This window comes from Thamnophis elegans, chromosome Z (assembly GCF_009769535.1).
Source record: "Thamnophis elegans isolate rThaEle1 chromosome Z, rThaEle1.pri, whole genome shotgun sequence".
Taxonomy (NCBI): Eukaryota; Metazoa; Chordata; class Lepidosauria; order Squamata; family Colubridae; genus Thamnophis; species Thamnophis elegans.
In genome coordinates, this window is record NC_045558.1 from 63,718,612 (window position 1) to 63,735,381 (window position 16,770).

At 38.7% G+C, this 16,770-nt stretch overlaps 1 protein-coding gene across 2 annotated transcripts in view; it reads left to right on the top strand.

Moving 5' to 3' along the window:
• ITGA9 (integrin subunit alpha 9) overlaps positions 1-16,770 on the top strand; it is a 615,138-nt gene that overhangs the window by 71,723 nt on the left and 526,645 nt on the right. For both annotated transcript variants that reach the window (XM_032236787.1, XM_032236788.1), the window contains exon 8: positions 5,553-5,621. In XM_032236787.1, the coding sequence (XP_032092678.1) occupies positions 5,553-5,621 (69 nt within the window). The remainder of the gene's footprint in view (positions 1-5,552; positions 5,622-16,770) is intronic.

The window sequence follows — 16,770 nt, forward strand, 5'->3', positions numbered from 1 at the left end:
ATAGTTCATCCAGGAGAAAATGGAGAAGAAGTGTGGGGTTGCAGCATTTTGAAGAACATTCCTGAAAATATTTTATTTCCAGTAACAAAAGGAGGATAATTAACAATACCCACTTGTTCAAGTCTTTCCTTGTCTTACTCTCATTTTTTTCTGAGAATCTCCTCACCCATTTTCTAGCAGCAGCAGATAGAGAAATCTTCCTTTTTTAAAAATCACAATTCATTTTAAATTCAAGCTGTGGCTACCATCTACACAATCATTTTTTATGAACGCTTGGCAGTAATCAAGACCAAAGATTTAGAAAATCTTTGTATTACCCAACTCAATATTATTTATTCAAATTAGCAGTAGTTTTCCATAGACTCTAGCAGAATTTATTTTTAATCAGGAACTTCCACATTCCTAATCCATAGATTTCCATCCTTTAGAGTGAGTTGAAGCATAAAAATCACTACTATATGCAGTCTGTATAGTTGTGCAAAGACTACATTTAACCTCTAATTTATTTTAATCATTTTTAACAAGCCTAAAATGAATCAGAATCACTTTTTCAGATAAGCAAAGCATAAAAGTGGTGTGGTTAGATCTTGGGTTCCTCCCTTCCCTTTTTTGACTGCCATTGCCTGATGCTTTCATGGATTAGATAGGGCAGAAACATAACACAGAAGTAAACTGGAAAACCAAAAACAAGTCCATGTTTTTACATCTCATTAAATACACAGTTGAAATCAGGAAGCTAACCACAAACCTTACTTTCTAACTGATTTTACTGCTGTACAGTCACATATTCATGGATCTCCATTTCTACGTCACCCAGAGCCAAAAACAAACTATGTTATAGCTTTGTATAGCCACATGTTTCCCCAAGTGGAGGAAGGATTTTGATCTTTAATATAGAACACTGCAATATATGATCCAGGATAGGAATGCTGTATCAGCTATGTAAGGAGGCCTAACTGTTTAATTGCTATTCTACTACATTAGGCAAGATAGCTGTGAAGCTCTATATCATATTTTGTAGGTCAAGAGCAAGTACTGAATTGTAGGCCAGTATATGAAGTTCTGGCTTAGTTTAATTGGCAAATAGTCCAACTGCTGCTGAGTGGACATCTCATATATGCCAAACATAAGATCATTACTTTTTGAACACGGGTTACCCATTAACCTTGTAAAGTAGATTGCTGTTACTATCTTCAAATATTATTTGTAATTGTAATACCTAAATCTACTATAATTTTGAAATTGTAATTTTAGTTTGTACTTTTAACAATTAAAGCTATAAACTAGCACAACAATTCAGGCACTAAAGCTTTCTGGAGAAAAATATTTTATATATGACAAATAATTATTATCAACATTTACACCAGAAAGACAGTCTTCTTGTGTATAAACTTAGTCATGTAATGTGTTTAGTATATTCTTAGTCTTTAAATATATCTCACTTTTGTAATTAGTATCCTGAGTGAATATAAGTGTACTGCAGATACCTCCTTGTTAGAATGTGAAAAAGAATGCCCTGGCTTGGAATATAGTTTCTTGATTAGAATTCCAACTTACATAAACTAATGTGATTGTGCTTGTGGTAAAACTAGATTGTGCTTACTATTAACAGGGTATCCTGCATGGCGAATGGAAATGACCGAGCTGAATAACTTAATCTAAACCTTCTCCATCTTACTAAAATACATTTTGTGAAAGCTTTAATTAACCAGTGTCATGATGGATGTTAGAGATTAATATATATGGGTTAGTTGTAATTTGGAAGACTGCGGTACGCAAGAGGAGTAAATCATAAAGAATACAGATGAGTTGAGGAAAAATAGACAACATATAACTGTGAAACTAAAAATGAGAATGATATAATAAGTCTGAATGAAAGTAGCCAAATCTTTAGAATTGAGGAATATAGATATAGTTTGACAGAAACTATGATTTGACATCTTCTAGATTGTGGATATGTGTGAAATAGGGATCCATTACATAGTCATGGCTGCATATTGTTCTTGAGTGAATGGTAATAAAGGAAAAGTCAGGAGTTTTAGAGAAAATTGTGTAACTTTCAAAATGCATCAGATCTAGGGGAAAAAATTCTATTGGTTTTCATGGATAAATGCATAAGGAAAACAGCAAAGCAAACTTTAGTGAATGCTCTACTCACTCAAGTCTCAAAAATTAATGAGATGATGACCATATAGTGTACATTCTGTTAAAAATTGCTTATTGAAAAAATGAGAGCATAATACTACTCATGCATATATACTTGGAAAAGTATATATCAGTGATGGCTAACCTTTTTGTTGTTGTTGCCGAAACTGTGTGCACAATAGCACACATAGCACAACCACGTGCACAATGTACCCACACCCATAATGCATTGCATGCACAACATACACACACTGCCCCTTGTCCCCCCCGCACATGCACATGTGACTCCCCCCATGCTCCCCTGCCCTCCGCATGAATGCATGACCCCCACCCCCCATTTTGGGCCTAGCAGGCCTCTCTGAAGCCTCCTGGGACCAAAAATGGGCATGGGAGGTTAAATTGATTTGTCAAGAGACTAGATGGAAACTGAAAGAGGCTATGGAAATTGTTGGGAACAGATTGAAAAGAATTATGGTACAGAAAATGAAAAAGATGTGATTGAGAATTTATATAAGATTAATATTGATGTAAAAAATTAAAGATATTTTATAAAGTGTGTAGAATACTCAATGAAAGGAAAGAACACTGAAAAGGAGAGAAATTATGCAAAACAAGTTTGATGGACATTTTAAAAAGATGGCACTGGATGAAAAGGTCTTAATTAGCCTCTAGGAGAGGAAACAAAATAAAAAGTGTTGAAATGATTTAATGAAAAAAAACACACTAAGAAGAAATGGATGGAGGCTAACCAAGGAAAGAAACAACCTAGAACTAAGGAGAAATTTCCTGATAGTGAGAACAATCAATCAACCAGTGGAATGAGTTGTCTTCAAAAGTTGTGGGTACTCAATCACAGAAGAGACTGGACAACTACTTATCTGAAGTAGCATAGGGTCTCCTGCTGGAGCAGGACTTGGAGACAATGTCCCTTCAACTCTTTTGTTCTATGTTCTTTGATTTAAGATGAGGAAATTGTATAGAAAAGGGTATAAAAATAATATGTTGAAGAATGTAATTGAAATATATATTGTGTTAGTATCCAATAAAAAATAAATGAAAGAGAAATAATAAATGTTGAGAAATGTAAGTGTACCTCAAACAGCAAACTATATTGATATAATTTGCTTATAGCATCTGGTATCACTTTTCATGACCAATTTTTTAATATTAAGACATAAATGTGATATTTTGTGCTTACTTCATTATTTTTATTATTTATCATCTGAATGATAAAGTGAGCTGCAAAAATTAAGGTTTTTAACAAAATTTATTAATGGAAAAAGATGCTACCAGCTGCTTCTGATCTTTTGCCACTGAATTAATAACTTGGATGTCCTATAATAATTGCTTATGAAGAAGCTGACTCATTTAATGTGTGCATGAAGAGTTCATTTGTACTTGATGATTGGAAGAATGCCATTACTTTTCCTCTTTGGAAAAGAGAAAGTAACAAGAGTACATGTAAAACCATGTGACTTACATTTGTTAAATATATCTGGGAATGGGTATGGCAGAATTCTAATTAAAGGGTGCAAGAAGTGACAGGGATTAAAATTGTATGTAGCTTTAATGTATGTATGAAGGAGTGATTCGTCACATTACTCCTACAACAAACCAATTTTTGTTCTCTACAGAATAACATTTGGAAGAGACCTTGGAGATTTTCTACTCCAATCACCTGCTCAAGCAGGAGACCCTATGCAATTCTTCTTAAAAACCTCCAGTGAAGGAGCACCCACAACTTCTGGAAGGAAGCGATTCCACTAACTAATCAATTGTTCTCACTGCCAGGAAATGTCTCCTTATACATATACAAATTATATAAAGTATAATTTATATAATTATAAATAAATTAATTATAAAAATAAATAATTATATTTTATGTAAATAAATGCATTATATATAGATATATACCCTTTTTCTCTGAGAAACAAATGCATGATAAAGTGAATAAGTTGGGAATATGTAATATTTTGTTCAAAGACAATAGAATTAAAATGGATTGTTTAATAAGAGCAATGTATGATGGAAAAGACAGCTATGGAAATAATAATTTAGCTATTAAGGCATGTTTAAGGCACTGTAGAGAACATTGGATTCTAACAAACTGGGCATTCCTCTATTATCAGTTAGGAGAACATCCTCTTCATTTCTCATAGGAACCATGAATAGAAAACATCGAGTTTAGAACATTTCTACCCTAGAAAGCTGGGAAATAAATTGAATTATAAATGGGAAAATAATCTGATTGAGATTTCAGTAATTTTGTCCTATCCCCTTTGAATAAATGTTGATAAAGAAACTTTAAAAGTATCCTTTCTCTGTACATTGGGAAGTCATGAAGTCCATATTGAACAGATAGTGCCACAAGTATGAGATCTTCTTTGTTTGTTCAGAATATTTATGGATAAATGGGTAAGGCATGATTGCAATGACATTAGAACTGAATCAGATTGGATCATGATGCCTTGTTTTTAACCATAATCCTGAATGATATTCAGCAAATATTACATTATAAGATGCAGGGAGGAGAATGATATGAAAAGTAAAGTATCAAAGATCAAAGTAGCTGTGTTGCTTAGGAAAAAATTAAGTGAATGAAAATTGCTTATCAATATTAAACTAGAGAAGGTAGAACAATTTATATTGGAAATGAGAGACTAGAGAGGAATTTTAGGAATTGAAATCTGATGAAATGACAGTATGTAGTAAGCTGTGAATGGATTGCTGCAAGGAATGAATGGTGAGATAGACAAAAATGGCTGTGAATAAAATGTTGCTGTTTTCATATATGAAAGTGAAAGTTAAATATATCAGGAAAAACATAAAATCAAATTGAATATAGTCAAAATGATGTGTTTAAGCAAAATAATATAGAGTCAAAAATGAATGAAGGCTGAATGAATGTGATTGAATAGTAAAATGAGTGACCAGCAAAAAAGAAGTTCATTGAGATAAAAGGATTGAATTCCCCAAAATTATATTTTAAAAACTGAAAAAGAGGATGCTTGAGACAGTTGTGGTTGGATAGAGTTCATCAAAAAAGAAAAAAAGATACTTTTTTTAGAATAAAGGGCAATGTATGAATCAATGAAGCAGTGGTGGAAAGAATGATGGTTTGTAAAGATAAAATAGTATGGAGTGCTATATGACTGTTTTGGTGTAAAATTGTTTTAGCTTTATTGCTTGCTCTATCTATCTATCTATCTATCTATCTATCTATCTATCTATCATCTAAATTCTTAAACATTAATCATGTTTGGCTTCTTATATTTTATGCCTTTTTTACATTTCATATAACACTGCTTACCCAAAAAAGTGTTGCATGATAGGCACATTGATATGCATGAATTATATCAGTTGATCTAATTTTATTGGAGATAAAACATTGTTTTTTAACTTCATAGGTGTACATATTCCGCACAGATAGGAATTCTGGCTCTTTGATCAAAATCTTTCAGGCTTCTGGTAAAAAGGTGAGTAATCCTCAAGAAAAAATACATTTCACTACAATGAGCTTTCACAGATAATAGTGTTTGGGGGTGTTGGGCTTTAGGATTTACTGACCATAGTCTGGAGAACAGATTTCCAAACATTTTGCCAGAAACTCTGGCTGGCATCTTCAGCAGCAGTATAGCTTATCACTTTGCATCTGAATATGCCAGCCACAGTTCCTGGCAAAAAATATCTGGAAATTTGTTTTCCAGACCACAGTCATTATCATTGAAATTTAGCACTGTCAAGAATTAATTTTTCCTTTTTTAAAATAAACGTAATAAAGGGTACCCCACAGTGTTCTTGTCCAAGCTTTATTCAGGTGGCTCATTAGCAAAATGTTTTCAAGGCAAGAGTTTACTCAATTGATCCCATTTCTTTCTTCTGCTGCAATTTTCTGAGTTGAGAACATTTTAAGAAGAGATGTCTTTGATCATCCATCCATATAAACCATGCATTATAAATTAGTGCTAGATTTTAATCAACTTAATAAGAAGCCTTTTTGCAAATGCTGTCAAGCAGTTAAGGTAAAGATATGTTCTTATTTGTAAAGCCTATGGCAGGGGTGTCAAACTTGCGACGTATCACAACTTTTTTCCCCTTTGCTAAACTGGAGGTGGGTGTGGTCAGCACATGACGTATCTGGCCCGTGGGCCTCAAATTTGACACATCTAGCCTATGGTATCAGGTAAAGCAAAATAATGCAAAAGCTAAGTTTTCTGAATTGTGTGGCATTTAGATGAGACTTTTAGTAAGATGACCTCTGATTGACTTATACACTACTAAGCCATTCTCTGGCTACTTGCAGAGTGACACATAATTGTACCACAAAAAATAATGCTAGGATCTTTCTTTTTATGAAGTTCAATTATAATGGCACACAATCTGAAGTAGTTGACTTTTAAAAATTGGAAATAAATTGTAAATTAAAGTTGACAGATGTAAATTGCAAAAAGTTAAAAAAAAATCACAATAACATTAGACTTCCTCTCAGGGAAATCCTATGACAAATAGATAGCAGTGGTCTTTTCCTTCATGAAATCGCTCTAATCCATAGTGACATATTATTCAGTTAAGTCATGCAGTGTGTGATCTCTTCAGTCTTAAATCTGCCAGATATAGTCTTTCTTCAGTCCAGCCACTTTAATCCAAATAACAATTATCTATTATAACAGTTACGTTTTCAAAAATAAATCAGTATAATAAAGTCAGATGGTAGTCTGCCAAGTGCCAGGGAAAATAGGAGATTCAGGCCGTTCAAATGATATAAAGATTTATTGCTAGCTTAAGCAAGAAAATCAACAAGAATCTGGCTAGCTGACCATTAAGGGAAACATGAGAAAGATGAGAGGGGAAATTAAGGTAGGCTGGACGTAGATCTCTTGTGGGTATGAAGGGACTCATGACTTATGATGTATTTGACCCCTCCCTTAGACTCAACTTGTCATCTCCTAAGACAACTAAAACAACAATAAGGATATATTATTTAAATTAATAGGGATTAGGGCGGGGTGAAATCCAGCAGGTTCTGACAGGTTCTGGAGAACCGATAGTGGAAATTTTGAGTAGTTCAGAGAATTAGTAGTGAAAATTTTGAGCAGTTCAGAGAACCAGCAAATGCCACCTCTGGCTCGCCCCAGAGTGGAGTAGGAATGGAGATTTTGCAGTATCCTTCCCCTGGAGTGGGGTGGGAATGGAGATTTTGCAGTATCCTTCCCCTAACCCGCCAATCAAGCCACACCCACCATGCCCACCAAGCCATGCCCACCAAGACATGCCCACCAAGACATGCCCACAGAACTGGTAGTAAAAAAAAAAATTGAATTTCACCATTTGGAATAGGGAATTAAAACGAGGAAAACAGTTTAAAATATTTGAAAAGGGAATGAGAGAAACAGCAAGATAGCTGGGGAAAAGAGACAGGGGTTAGAATAAATAGCTTAAAACTAGACAATGGGAAAAGGTAGAGAGTTTAGTTTAGTTTAGTTTAGTTTATTATTTATAGGCCGCCCTTTTCCCTGAGGGGACTCAGGGCGGCTTACAATTTATAGGGAGGGGGATACAAGACAATAAAACAATAAACATGAAAACAGTGCAAGTAAAAATAGAACACAACATTCATCATTCGGGTGGGGACAGATTACGATCTTTATCCCCAGGCCTGACGGGATAGCCAGGTCTTGAGGGCTGTGCGGAAGGTCTGGAGGGTGGTGAGGGTACGAATCTCCACGGGGAGATCGTTCCAAAGGGTCGGAGCTACTACTGAAAAGGCTCTCCTTCGCGTAGTTGCCAGTCGACACTGACTGGCAGATGGAACTCGGAGGAGGCCTAATCTGTGCGATCTAATAGGTCGCAAGGGGGTAATTGGCAGGAGGCGGTCTCTCAAGTACGCAGATCCATTGCCATGAAGGGCTTTATGGGTGGTAAGTAGGACCTTGAAGCGCACCCGGAGATCAACAGGTAGCCAGTGCAGCTCGCGGAGGATAGGTGTTATGTGGGCGAACCGAGGTGCACCCACAATCACTCGCATGGCCGCATTCTGGACTAGCTGAAGTCGCCGGATGCTCTTCAAGGGCAGCCCCATGTAGAGCACGTTGCAGTATTCCAGCCTAGAGGTCACAAGGGCCCGAGTGACTGTTGTGAGAGCCTCCCGGTTCAGGTAGGGTCGCAACTGGCGCACCAGGCGAACCTGGGCAAATGCCCCCCTGGTCACAGCCGTCAGATGGTGGTCGAAGGTCAGCTGTGAGTCCAGTTGCGAACCCTGTCTGAGGGGGTATAAAATTTGACCCCCCAGCCTGAGTGATGGAACACTAACCAAATTATTGGGAGGGAAACACAACAACCACTCGGTCTTCTCCGGGTTGAGTACAAGCTTGTTAGCCCTCATCCAGTCCCTAACGGCTTCAAGACCCCGGTTCATCACGTCCACCGCTTCATTGAGTTGGCACGGGGCGGACAGATACAGCTGCGTATCGTCCGCGTATTGGTGGTATCTTATCCCGTGCCTCCGAATGATCTCGCCCAGCGGTTTCATGTAGATGTTGAATAGTAGGGGGGATAAGACCGAACCCTGCGGCACCCCATATGTTAGGGGCCTAGGGGTCGATCTCTGCCCCCCAACTAACACCGACTGCGACCTGTCCGAGAGGTAGGAGGAGAACCACTGTAAGACAGTGCCTCCCACCCCCACCTCCCGCAGTTGTCGCAGAAGGATACCATGGTCGATGGTATCGAAAGCCGCTGAGAGATCAAGGAGAACCAGGATGGAGGCATGGCCTCCATCCCTGGCTCTCCAGAGATCATCGGTCAATGCGACCAAAGCGGTTTCTGTGCTGTAACCAGGTCTGAAGCCCGACTGGAAGGGGTCAAGGTAACTGGCTTCCTCCAAGGACCGTTGAAGCTGGAGGCCACCACCTTCTCAACAACCTTCCCTACGAAGGGGAGGTTGGAGACTGGACGATAATTGTTGAGTACAGCTGGATCCAAGGATGGTTTCTTCAGGAGGGGTCTCACCACCGCCGCTTTAAGTGCGGCGGGGAAGTGCCCCTCCCGAAGGGAGGCGGCAACAACCGCCTGGATCCAGCCTCGTGTCACCTCACTGCTGTTAGTAACCAGCCAGGAGGGACACGGGTCCAGTACACAGGTTGAGGCACTCACAGCCCTCATGGCCTTGTCCACGTCCCCGGGGGCAACATCCTGAAACTCAACCCAGGGGTGGTCTACCAATTCATCCTCTTGTGCCTCGGCTGGATCTGCAAAGGTGGAGTCCAAATCCGACCCAAACCGAGCAACTTTGTCCGCTAAGAATTGGACATAATCCTCAGCCCTACCCTGCAAGGGGTCCCCCGTATCCCTCCTATTTAGGAGGGAACGGGTTATCCTAAACAGGGCGGCTGGGCGGGACTCAGCGGACGCAACCAAGGTGGCAATATATGATCTTTTTGCTGCCCTAAGTGCCCTGATGTATTCCTTGGTGCTAGTTGTTAAGAGTGCTTGGTTCGATTCGGATTTATCGGACCTCCACAGGTGCTCTAGGCGTCTCCTCTGGCGCTTCCTCCCCCGGAGCTCCTCGGTAAACCAAGGAGGCCTCCGGGATCCGCCGCCTCGGAGGGGCCGCAGTGGCGCAATCCGGTCAAGGGTCTCCGATGCTGCCAAGTGCCAGGCAGCAACCAGAGTCTCCGCCGGACTGTGGGCAAGAGTATCAGGAATAACCCCAAGCTCCGTCTGGAACCTAAAGGGTCCATAAGTCGCCTGGGGCGGAACCACCTGGTCAGTTCCTCCTCCCTACAGTGGGGGTTTGGCCTCCGAAAGTCAAGCCTCAGTAGGCAGTGGTCTGACCACGACAGGGGTATGATCTCATTACCCCTCAGACCAAGATCACAAGTCCACTGCTCCGAGAGGAATACGAGGTCGAGCATGTGACCCGCTGAATGGGTTGGGCCCCGAATTACCTGGGTCAAGCCCATGGCCGTCATGGAAGCCATGAACTCCTGCGCCCCATCAGAGTGTTCACCGAGCGAAGGCAAATTGAAGTCCCCCAGGACCATAAGCCTGGGGAACTCAATTGCCAGCTCGGCTACCGACTCGAGGAGCGAGGGGAGGGCTGCTGCAACGCTGTTGGGAGGCAGGTACGTTAACAGCAAACCCACTTGACCCTTGAGGTCCAACTTTACCAGCAGGGACTCACACCCGACAAGCTCCGGAGCTCGGGATCCTACGAGGTGCTAAAGACTCCCGGATAACAACAGCCACACCTCCACCTCTTCTCTGGGCTCTCGGCTGATGAAGCACCTGAAATCTGTCTGGGCACATCTCTACGAGGGGGACTCCTCCCTCCGGGCCCAGCCAGGTTTCAGTAATACATGCCTGGTCTGCCCTCTCGTCTAAAATTAAGTCCCGGACGAGGGGAGCCTTGTGAACAACAGACCTGGCATTTAGCGACAACAGCCTGAGACCAGGGTCCTGATTACCCGCGCCATCTGGCCTCGGAGTGGGACTCATAGGGCCGGAGAGGGGAGAGAAAGCTAGAATGTATAGTCAAAATATAGATTTAAAGGCAGATGAAATAAAGGCTTAAAAAACCTAAAATAAGAGTTTGGGAGGCAACCCTCCCCCCCCAAAAAAGATGACTAAAAATTAGGATGGGTGCAAGAGACATTGTATAAAGGAAAAGGAAAAAGAAAGGGAAAGTAAAGTAAGCAATATTTTATGGAAGTTATTTTAATAATGTGTAATAATATTAGAATTATATAAGTACCGCATGTACTTATATACTTATATCAAAATATAAGACGCATCTAGCTTTTGGCAAAGAAAACATGAGGGAGGAATCTGCCTCTGCCTTCCAACAATTTGCCTCTTTGCAGCAAACAACAAACAGTACAGAAGATCAATACTATTTGTGGTGTTACATTTCAGGCTATACTTGTACAGATGCTGTTAAAATTGATATGGCTTTTTGGAAGTATACATTATTCTCTGCTATTTAAAAGAAGATACAATAGCACTGGGCCTCTTCAGATCAAGCATTTATTTTAAAACACTTCTTCATTTTGTTAAGTTGTCTAGAACAATAATAAAGCAGTCTTTAAAAAGTAAGCCTAATAATTTGAACATTCTGTAGGCATTTATAGTTATTGACTCCTTGCAGGTAAAAAAACAATAACTGCCTCTGCCTCCCACAATTTGTCTCTTGCAACAAACAGCAAGTTTCACTTTCAATTTCAATTTAAGCATGGGCCTCCTGATGATAAACTGTTTCAGGCTGCAGGGATTGCATTAGCCTATTACCGCCTCCGCAAGCCCCATTTTCTCAATTTGCTTCAAGGAGGTAAATTGCTGGGAGGCAGAGGCCAAAGGGTGGGGGCTGGTGGGTGGGGAGGGCTACATTTGGTGTATAAGACACACTCATAAACAGATGTGAAGAGCTAAATAATGGAAATATAAGTAACAAAACAAATGGGAAACAGAAAAGAACTGTTACTATCATGCCTTTGAAAATTATAGCGGCTTCCGGTGCTCGCCTAGCCTGAAGAAGCAGCTCTTTCCAGTAGCTCTAGCCCCGAGATCACGTTACACTGTTTGGACAGCGTATATCAACTGTCTGACAGATTGATAACCCTTTCCTTGGGCGAAGATGAAGGGGAGAGCTGCTGAGCTTGGGGAGAGCTCCATTAACCCCCCCTCCAGGAGATAATTCTGCGTTGTGGAAGGCGTGAGCCCCCCTGCAACTTGGCAAACTCCGCACCTGGGACTCATTCTGCCTTTCCACAGAAACCAAGGCTCACGATCACCGCTGCATAACAACATTTGATCACATCTGAGCAAAATGCAGGCAGAGCAGATATCGGAGAATTTACAACTGTATGTATAGATAAACTTTAACTCAATTTTCTAAAAATTCCTTCTATTAAAACTAACGAGACAGAAGATAAAATGGCGCCGGAATCTTGAAGGCGGGGCTGAATTGTAATTTAACAAACTACTACAGAGCTTAAAATCACTTAAAACATTACTGATTTATTAGCAAGCTACAAGAGTAATAATTGGAATAAGCGGCTTGTTTGGACTTAATAATTTGGTGGAAGATAAGCTTAACTGAAGGTTAGAAATGGCTTCAAAACAAGTTAAAACAACATCGGGCTCTAAAAGTGCTGGCGGCTCTGCAGCCCCGACAAATAAATTACAATCATTACTATCCCCCCCCCTCCTCCTGCTGGAGAAGCTTTAACCCAAGAGGTGTTGCAAAGAGTTTTAAACGACGCTCTAAAAAACCATGCAGCTGCTTTAGAACTTAAAATACAGGAAAAAGTTTCTGCTGCCTTCAAGGCGATCTCGGAGGAGATTTTGCAGATTAAAGACTTAATTTAGATTTGTAACCAAGAGATCAGAGAAGATATTGTGGAAACCTTTAAATGCTTATCTGGCTACATATCCCTAGTGGAGGAAAAAGTGGAAGTTAACGAGTCAAATGTTAATTTAGCAAATAAAATGGAGGAAGTCCAAAACAAGGTTCACGATGCAGAAAATGAAATCATAATGCTACAATATAGGCAGATGGAACTTGCTCTGAGAATAAGAAGTCTTAAAGAGAATAATCAAGAAAACCTGAAGGAGATGCTTTCAGAAGCCTTTGATCAACTAATAGGTCAGCCAAGAAGGGACTATGACTGGCAATTAGACAAAATATACCGCGTCAATTCATAGATTGCCAGACAGAAACAACTCCCAAGAGACATTGTAGTTTATTTTGCTACAAGGGATATGAGAAACCTGATACTACAAGAGTTCTATGGAGGTGATGGTTTTGAAGGAAATCCCACCCAAAATGCTGAGAGCCAGAAAAGACTATGCATTCCTAGTGGACGAACTCAAAAACCGTCAGCTACAAAACAGCTGCAGCTGGATTAGTGGTCAACTACCTGGGACAAAGATACTGTCTTAACTCAGTTTGGAAGGCCAGAGATTTCTACAGCAACGTACTAAAGGCTGGTCATCCCTCATCTCCAGGATCTAGAGAAAGGGAGCAAGCAGGAGAGACTAGACAGCAAGATACTCAAAGATATTGGTGGTGGCCCAAGTTCAGAATCCTCTGGTGGAGTTAGAAGGTGCCAAGGAGCAAAGACAAACACGAGTGGCTACCAAACATAAGGAACAAGAACTGAAGAAGCAACAAGCCCAGCAACAAGCTCAGACAACAGCTCAAGAAGCCATAAATATTAGTTCAGAAGCGGTGGGAGGAGCCAGGCCGAAAATCAAATTACAGGATTTCCAGGTGGCTCTTAAAAAGCTTCAGGGAGCTAAAGATGACAATTAAATTTTTAACTTGGAATGTCAATGGCTTAAATTCACCACAGAAAAGGAAAAAAAATAAACCATTATTTAAAACAATTCAAAAATGATGTAATTTGCCTGCAAGAAACACATATTAGAACAAATGACCAGAAATATTTGATCAATGCAAGACTTGGACAACATTTCATGGCCTTTGCCTCGGAGAAGAAAAATGGTATAGTTATATACTTAAGAAAGGATATGAAGGCTGATCTAATTGAAGCAGACTCTCAAGGAAGATATATTGCAATAGAACTATTATTAGAAGGGAAAAAGATACTCTTAATGGGAGTATATGTCCCTAATCAACAACAAGAAACATTCTACAAGATGCTCCATACCAAGTTAATACAATGGGACTATAGATCCTGCATACTGATGGGTGATTGGAATGGAGTTTTGGATACCAAGAAAGATAAGAAGGGTCTTTTGCAAAATATCCAAACACGAGCGAAATTACCTAAGCCTTTCTTTGATATGATGGACGATTTGGAGCTAAGAGATATCTGGTGAGAAAGAAATGTTAAAGAACAGGACTACATTCTTTTCTGATAGATATCAATCTTTTTCTAGGATTGACTTTATACTAACTACAAATGATTTGTTTTCTAAGGTAAAGAAGACGAAGATATGTTCCAGAGTCTTAACAGATCATAACCTGGTCTGGATGGAATTGGAATATGGGAAGGAATCTAGAAGGAGTTGGAGGTTAAATGAAAATTTATTTAGATATGAGAAAAATGTCAATGAATATAAAAAATTGCTGAGGGAATATTTTGTTTTTAATATGAACAAGGGTACATCTATGGAAATGGTCTGGGATGCAAGCAGAGGAGAGGAGTCCTAATAAATTTAAATAAGTTACATAGACAGGGGAAAAAAAGAAAGGAACTAGAGGAAGAGATAAAGAAGAAAGAGCAGGAGTTATCCAATCCAGGTGACAAGAAGACAAAAGAGGCAATTACCCTATTACGAGCGCAATTTAATATGTTGATATCAGATCAGGTGGCTACTAATTTGTTATATGCTAAACATAATACTTTTTGCAATGCAAATAAACAAGGCAGATGGTTAGCATATATGACGAGGAAGAAACAAAAATCTCGTATTATACAAAAAATATATTATAAAGGTAAAGATGTGTATCAACAGGATATGATCCAAAAGGCCTTCTTAGAATTTTACACAGGATTGTACACGAGTGATAAAGTACAAGGTTTAGATATAGATAAATATTTGGAGAAAGAAAAAATACCTATAGTTAAAGATAAACAAAGGGAGAGATTGAACCAACTAATAACTTTGGGGGAAATCCTCCAGGTAATTAAAGAGTTAAAGGCTGGGAAAGCACCTGCCACAAATGGCTTGACAGCGGTTTACTATAAAAATTTACAATTAGAAATGGTAGAACCTCTTAAGGAATTATTTAACAGAATCCAAATGGAAGGAAAGGTACCTCCATCTTGGAGAACAGCTTTTATATCCTTGATCCCCAAAGAAGATCAAGATCTTAGCCAGCCAAAAAATTATAGGCCTATATCATTACTCAACATAGATTACAAAATTTTTGCCAAAATATTAGCAAACAGGTTGATGTTAGTTACACAGCAACTGATCCACAATGATCAAACTGGGTTCATACAAGGGAGACAAATGAGAAGTAATGTAAGACAAATTGTTAATATATTGGAGTATCTGGAAAAGAATAACCAAGTCTCCGCAGCACTTATATTTCTGGACACGGAGAAAACATTTGATCGAGTGAATTGGCAATTTCTAATGAAAATAATGCAAAAGATGCAAATTGGAGAGTATTTTTTACAATCTATCAAAGCAATATACCAGGAACAAACAGCACAAATTATAGTTAATGGTAGTTTAATAGAATCTTTTAAAATTGAGAAAGGTACAAGACAGGGTTGCCGCCTATCACCATTATTGTTTATTATAACCCTGGAGTTGTTGCTGAATAAAATGATTTACAGATGATTTACAGGAAATTAAGGTTAGGCATCACGAATATAGATTACGAGCATTTGCGGACGACTTGGTTGTAACTTTAACCCAACCAGGGAAATCTACTAGGGCTTTAATGAATATGATTAATCAATATGGTCAAGTATCTGGATTTAAAATAAATCTTATTTTATTAGTTAAAAATATGAACACTAACCAAAGGGAAGAATTAGAAAGTATAACAGGATGTGAGATAGTAAAAAAGGTTAAGTATTTAGGAGTTTATATCACAACTTCAAATGGGAAATTATATAAGTATAATTATGAACCATTATGGCACAGAATACAAGTAGAGATGAAAAATTGGGAAAAACTACAATTGTCTTTGTTGGGAAGGATAGTGGCAGTAAAAATGAATGTTTTGTCTAAGTTCTTATTTCTTTTTCAAATGATACCAATACTTAAAAAAGATGCAAACTTGCTTGAATGGCAGAAGGGTATTAATAAATTCGTTTGGGCAAGGAAGAAACCGAGAATAAAACTTAAAATAATGCAAGATGTACGGGAGAGAGGAGGCTTGAAAATGCCAAATTTAAAACTATATTACGAAGCAGTAGTTTTATCAATAATTAGTGAATTATTGAATATCGAAGGGCATGATTTGGTATACGGTTGGCATGCTTATTTGATATACGACAAGAAGGTGGATAAGACTTTCAAAAGTCATATTTTAAGGAATGCTCTATTGCGTGTCTGGAAAAAATATCAACATAAATTAAATGATAAGATATCTATCTGGGCAATTCCCAGACATGCAATAGAGAATATAAGCATAGCACAAAAACAGGATGTAATCACATACAGCTCCTTACTATAGAAAGTGGTATATAACCGCTAAAATCTCTGAATGTATTAAAAGAAGAAAAGGTAATCCAAACATGGTTTTAGTATGGACAGTTACAGGCCAAATGGGAAAAAGATCAGAAAATTGGAATTATGCAAAATGAGGATAATCTAGAAAAACAAATTAGGGATCAAAGTCAAATGCACATAAAAAGGTTATATAATATACTGATAGAAATAGATTCTGAAACAGAATTAGTTAAAGACTGTATGATAAAGTGGGCACAAAATTTTGAAAAACCAATAATGATGGATACATGGGAAAAGATATGGGTAAGAAATGTAAAACTTACGCAAGCCCAAAATCTGAGGGAGAATTTCTACAAGATGTTTTATAGATGACACTTAGATCCCCAAAAATTGGCTTGTATGTATCCGAACCTACAACCTAAATGCTGGAGATGTGATTGTGCTGACGCTATGTATTATCATATATAG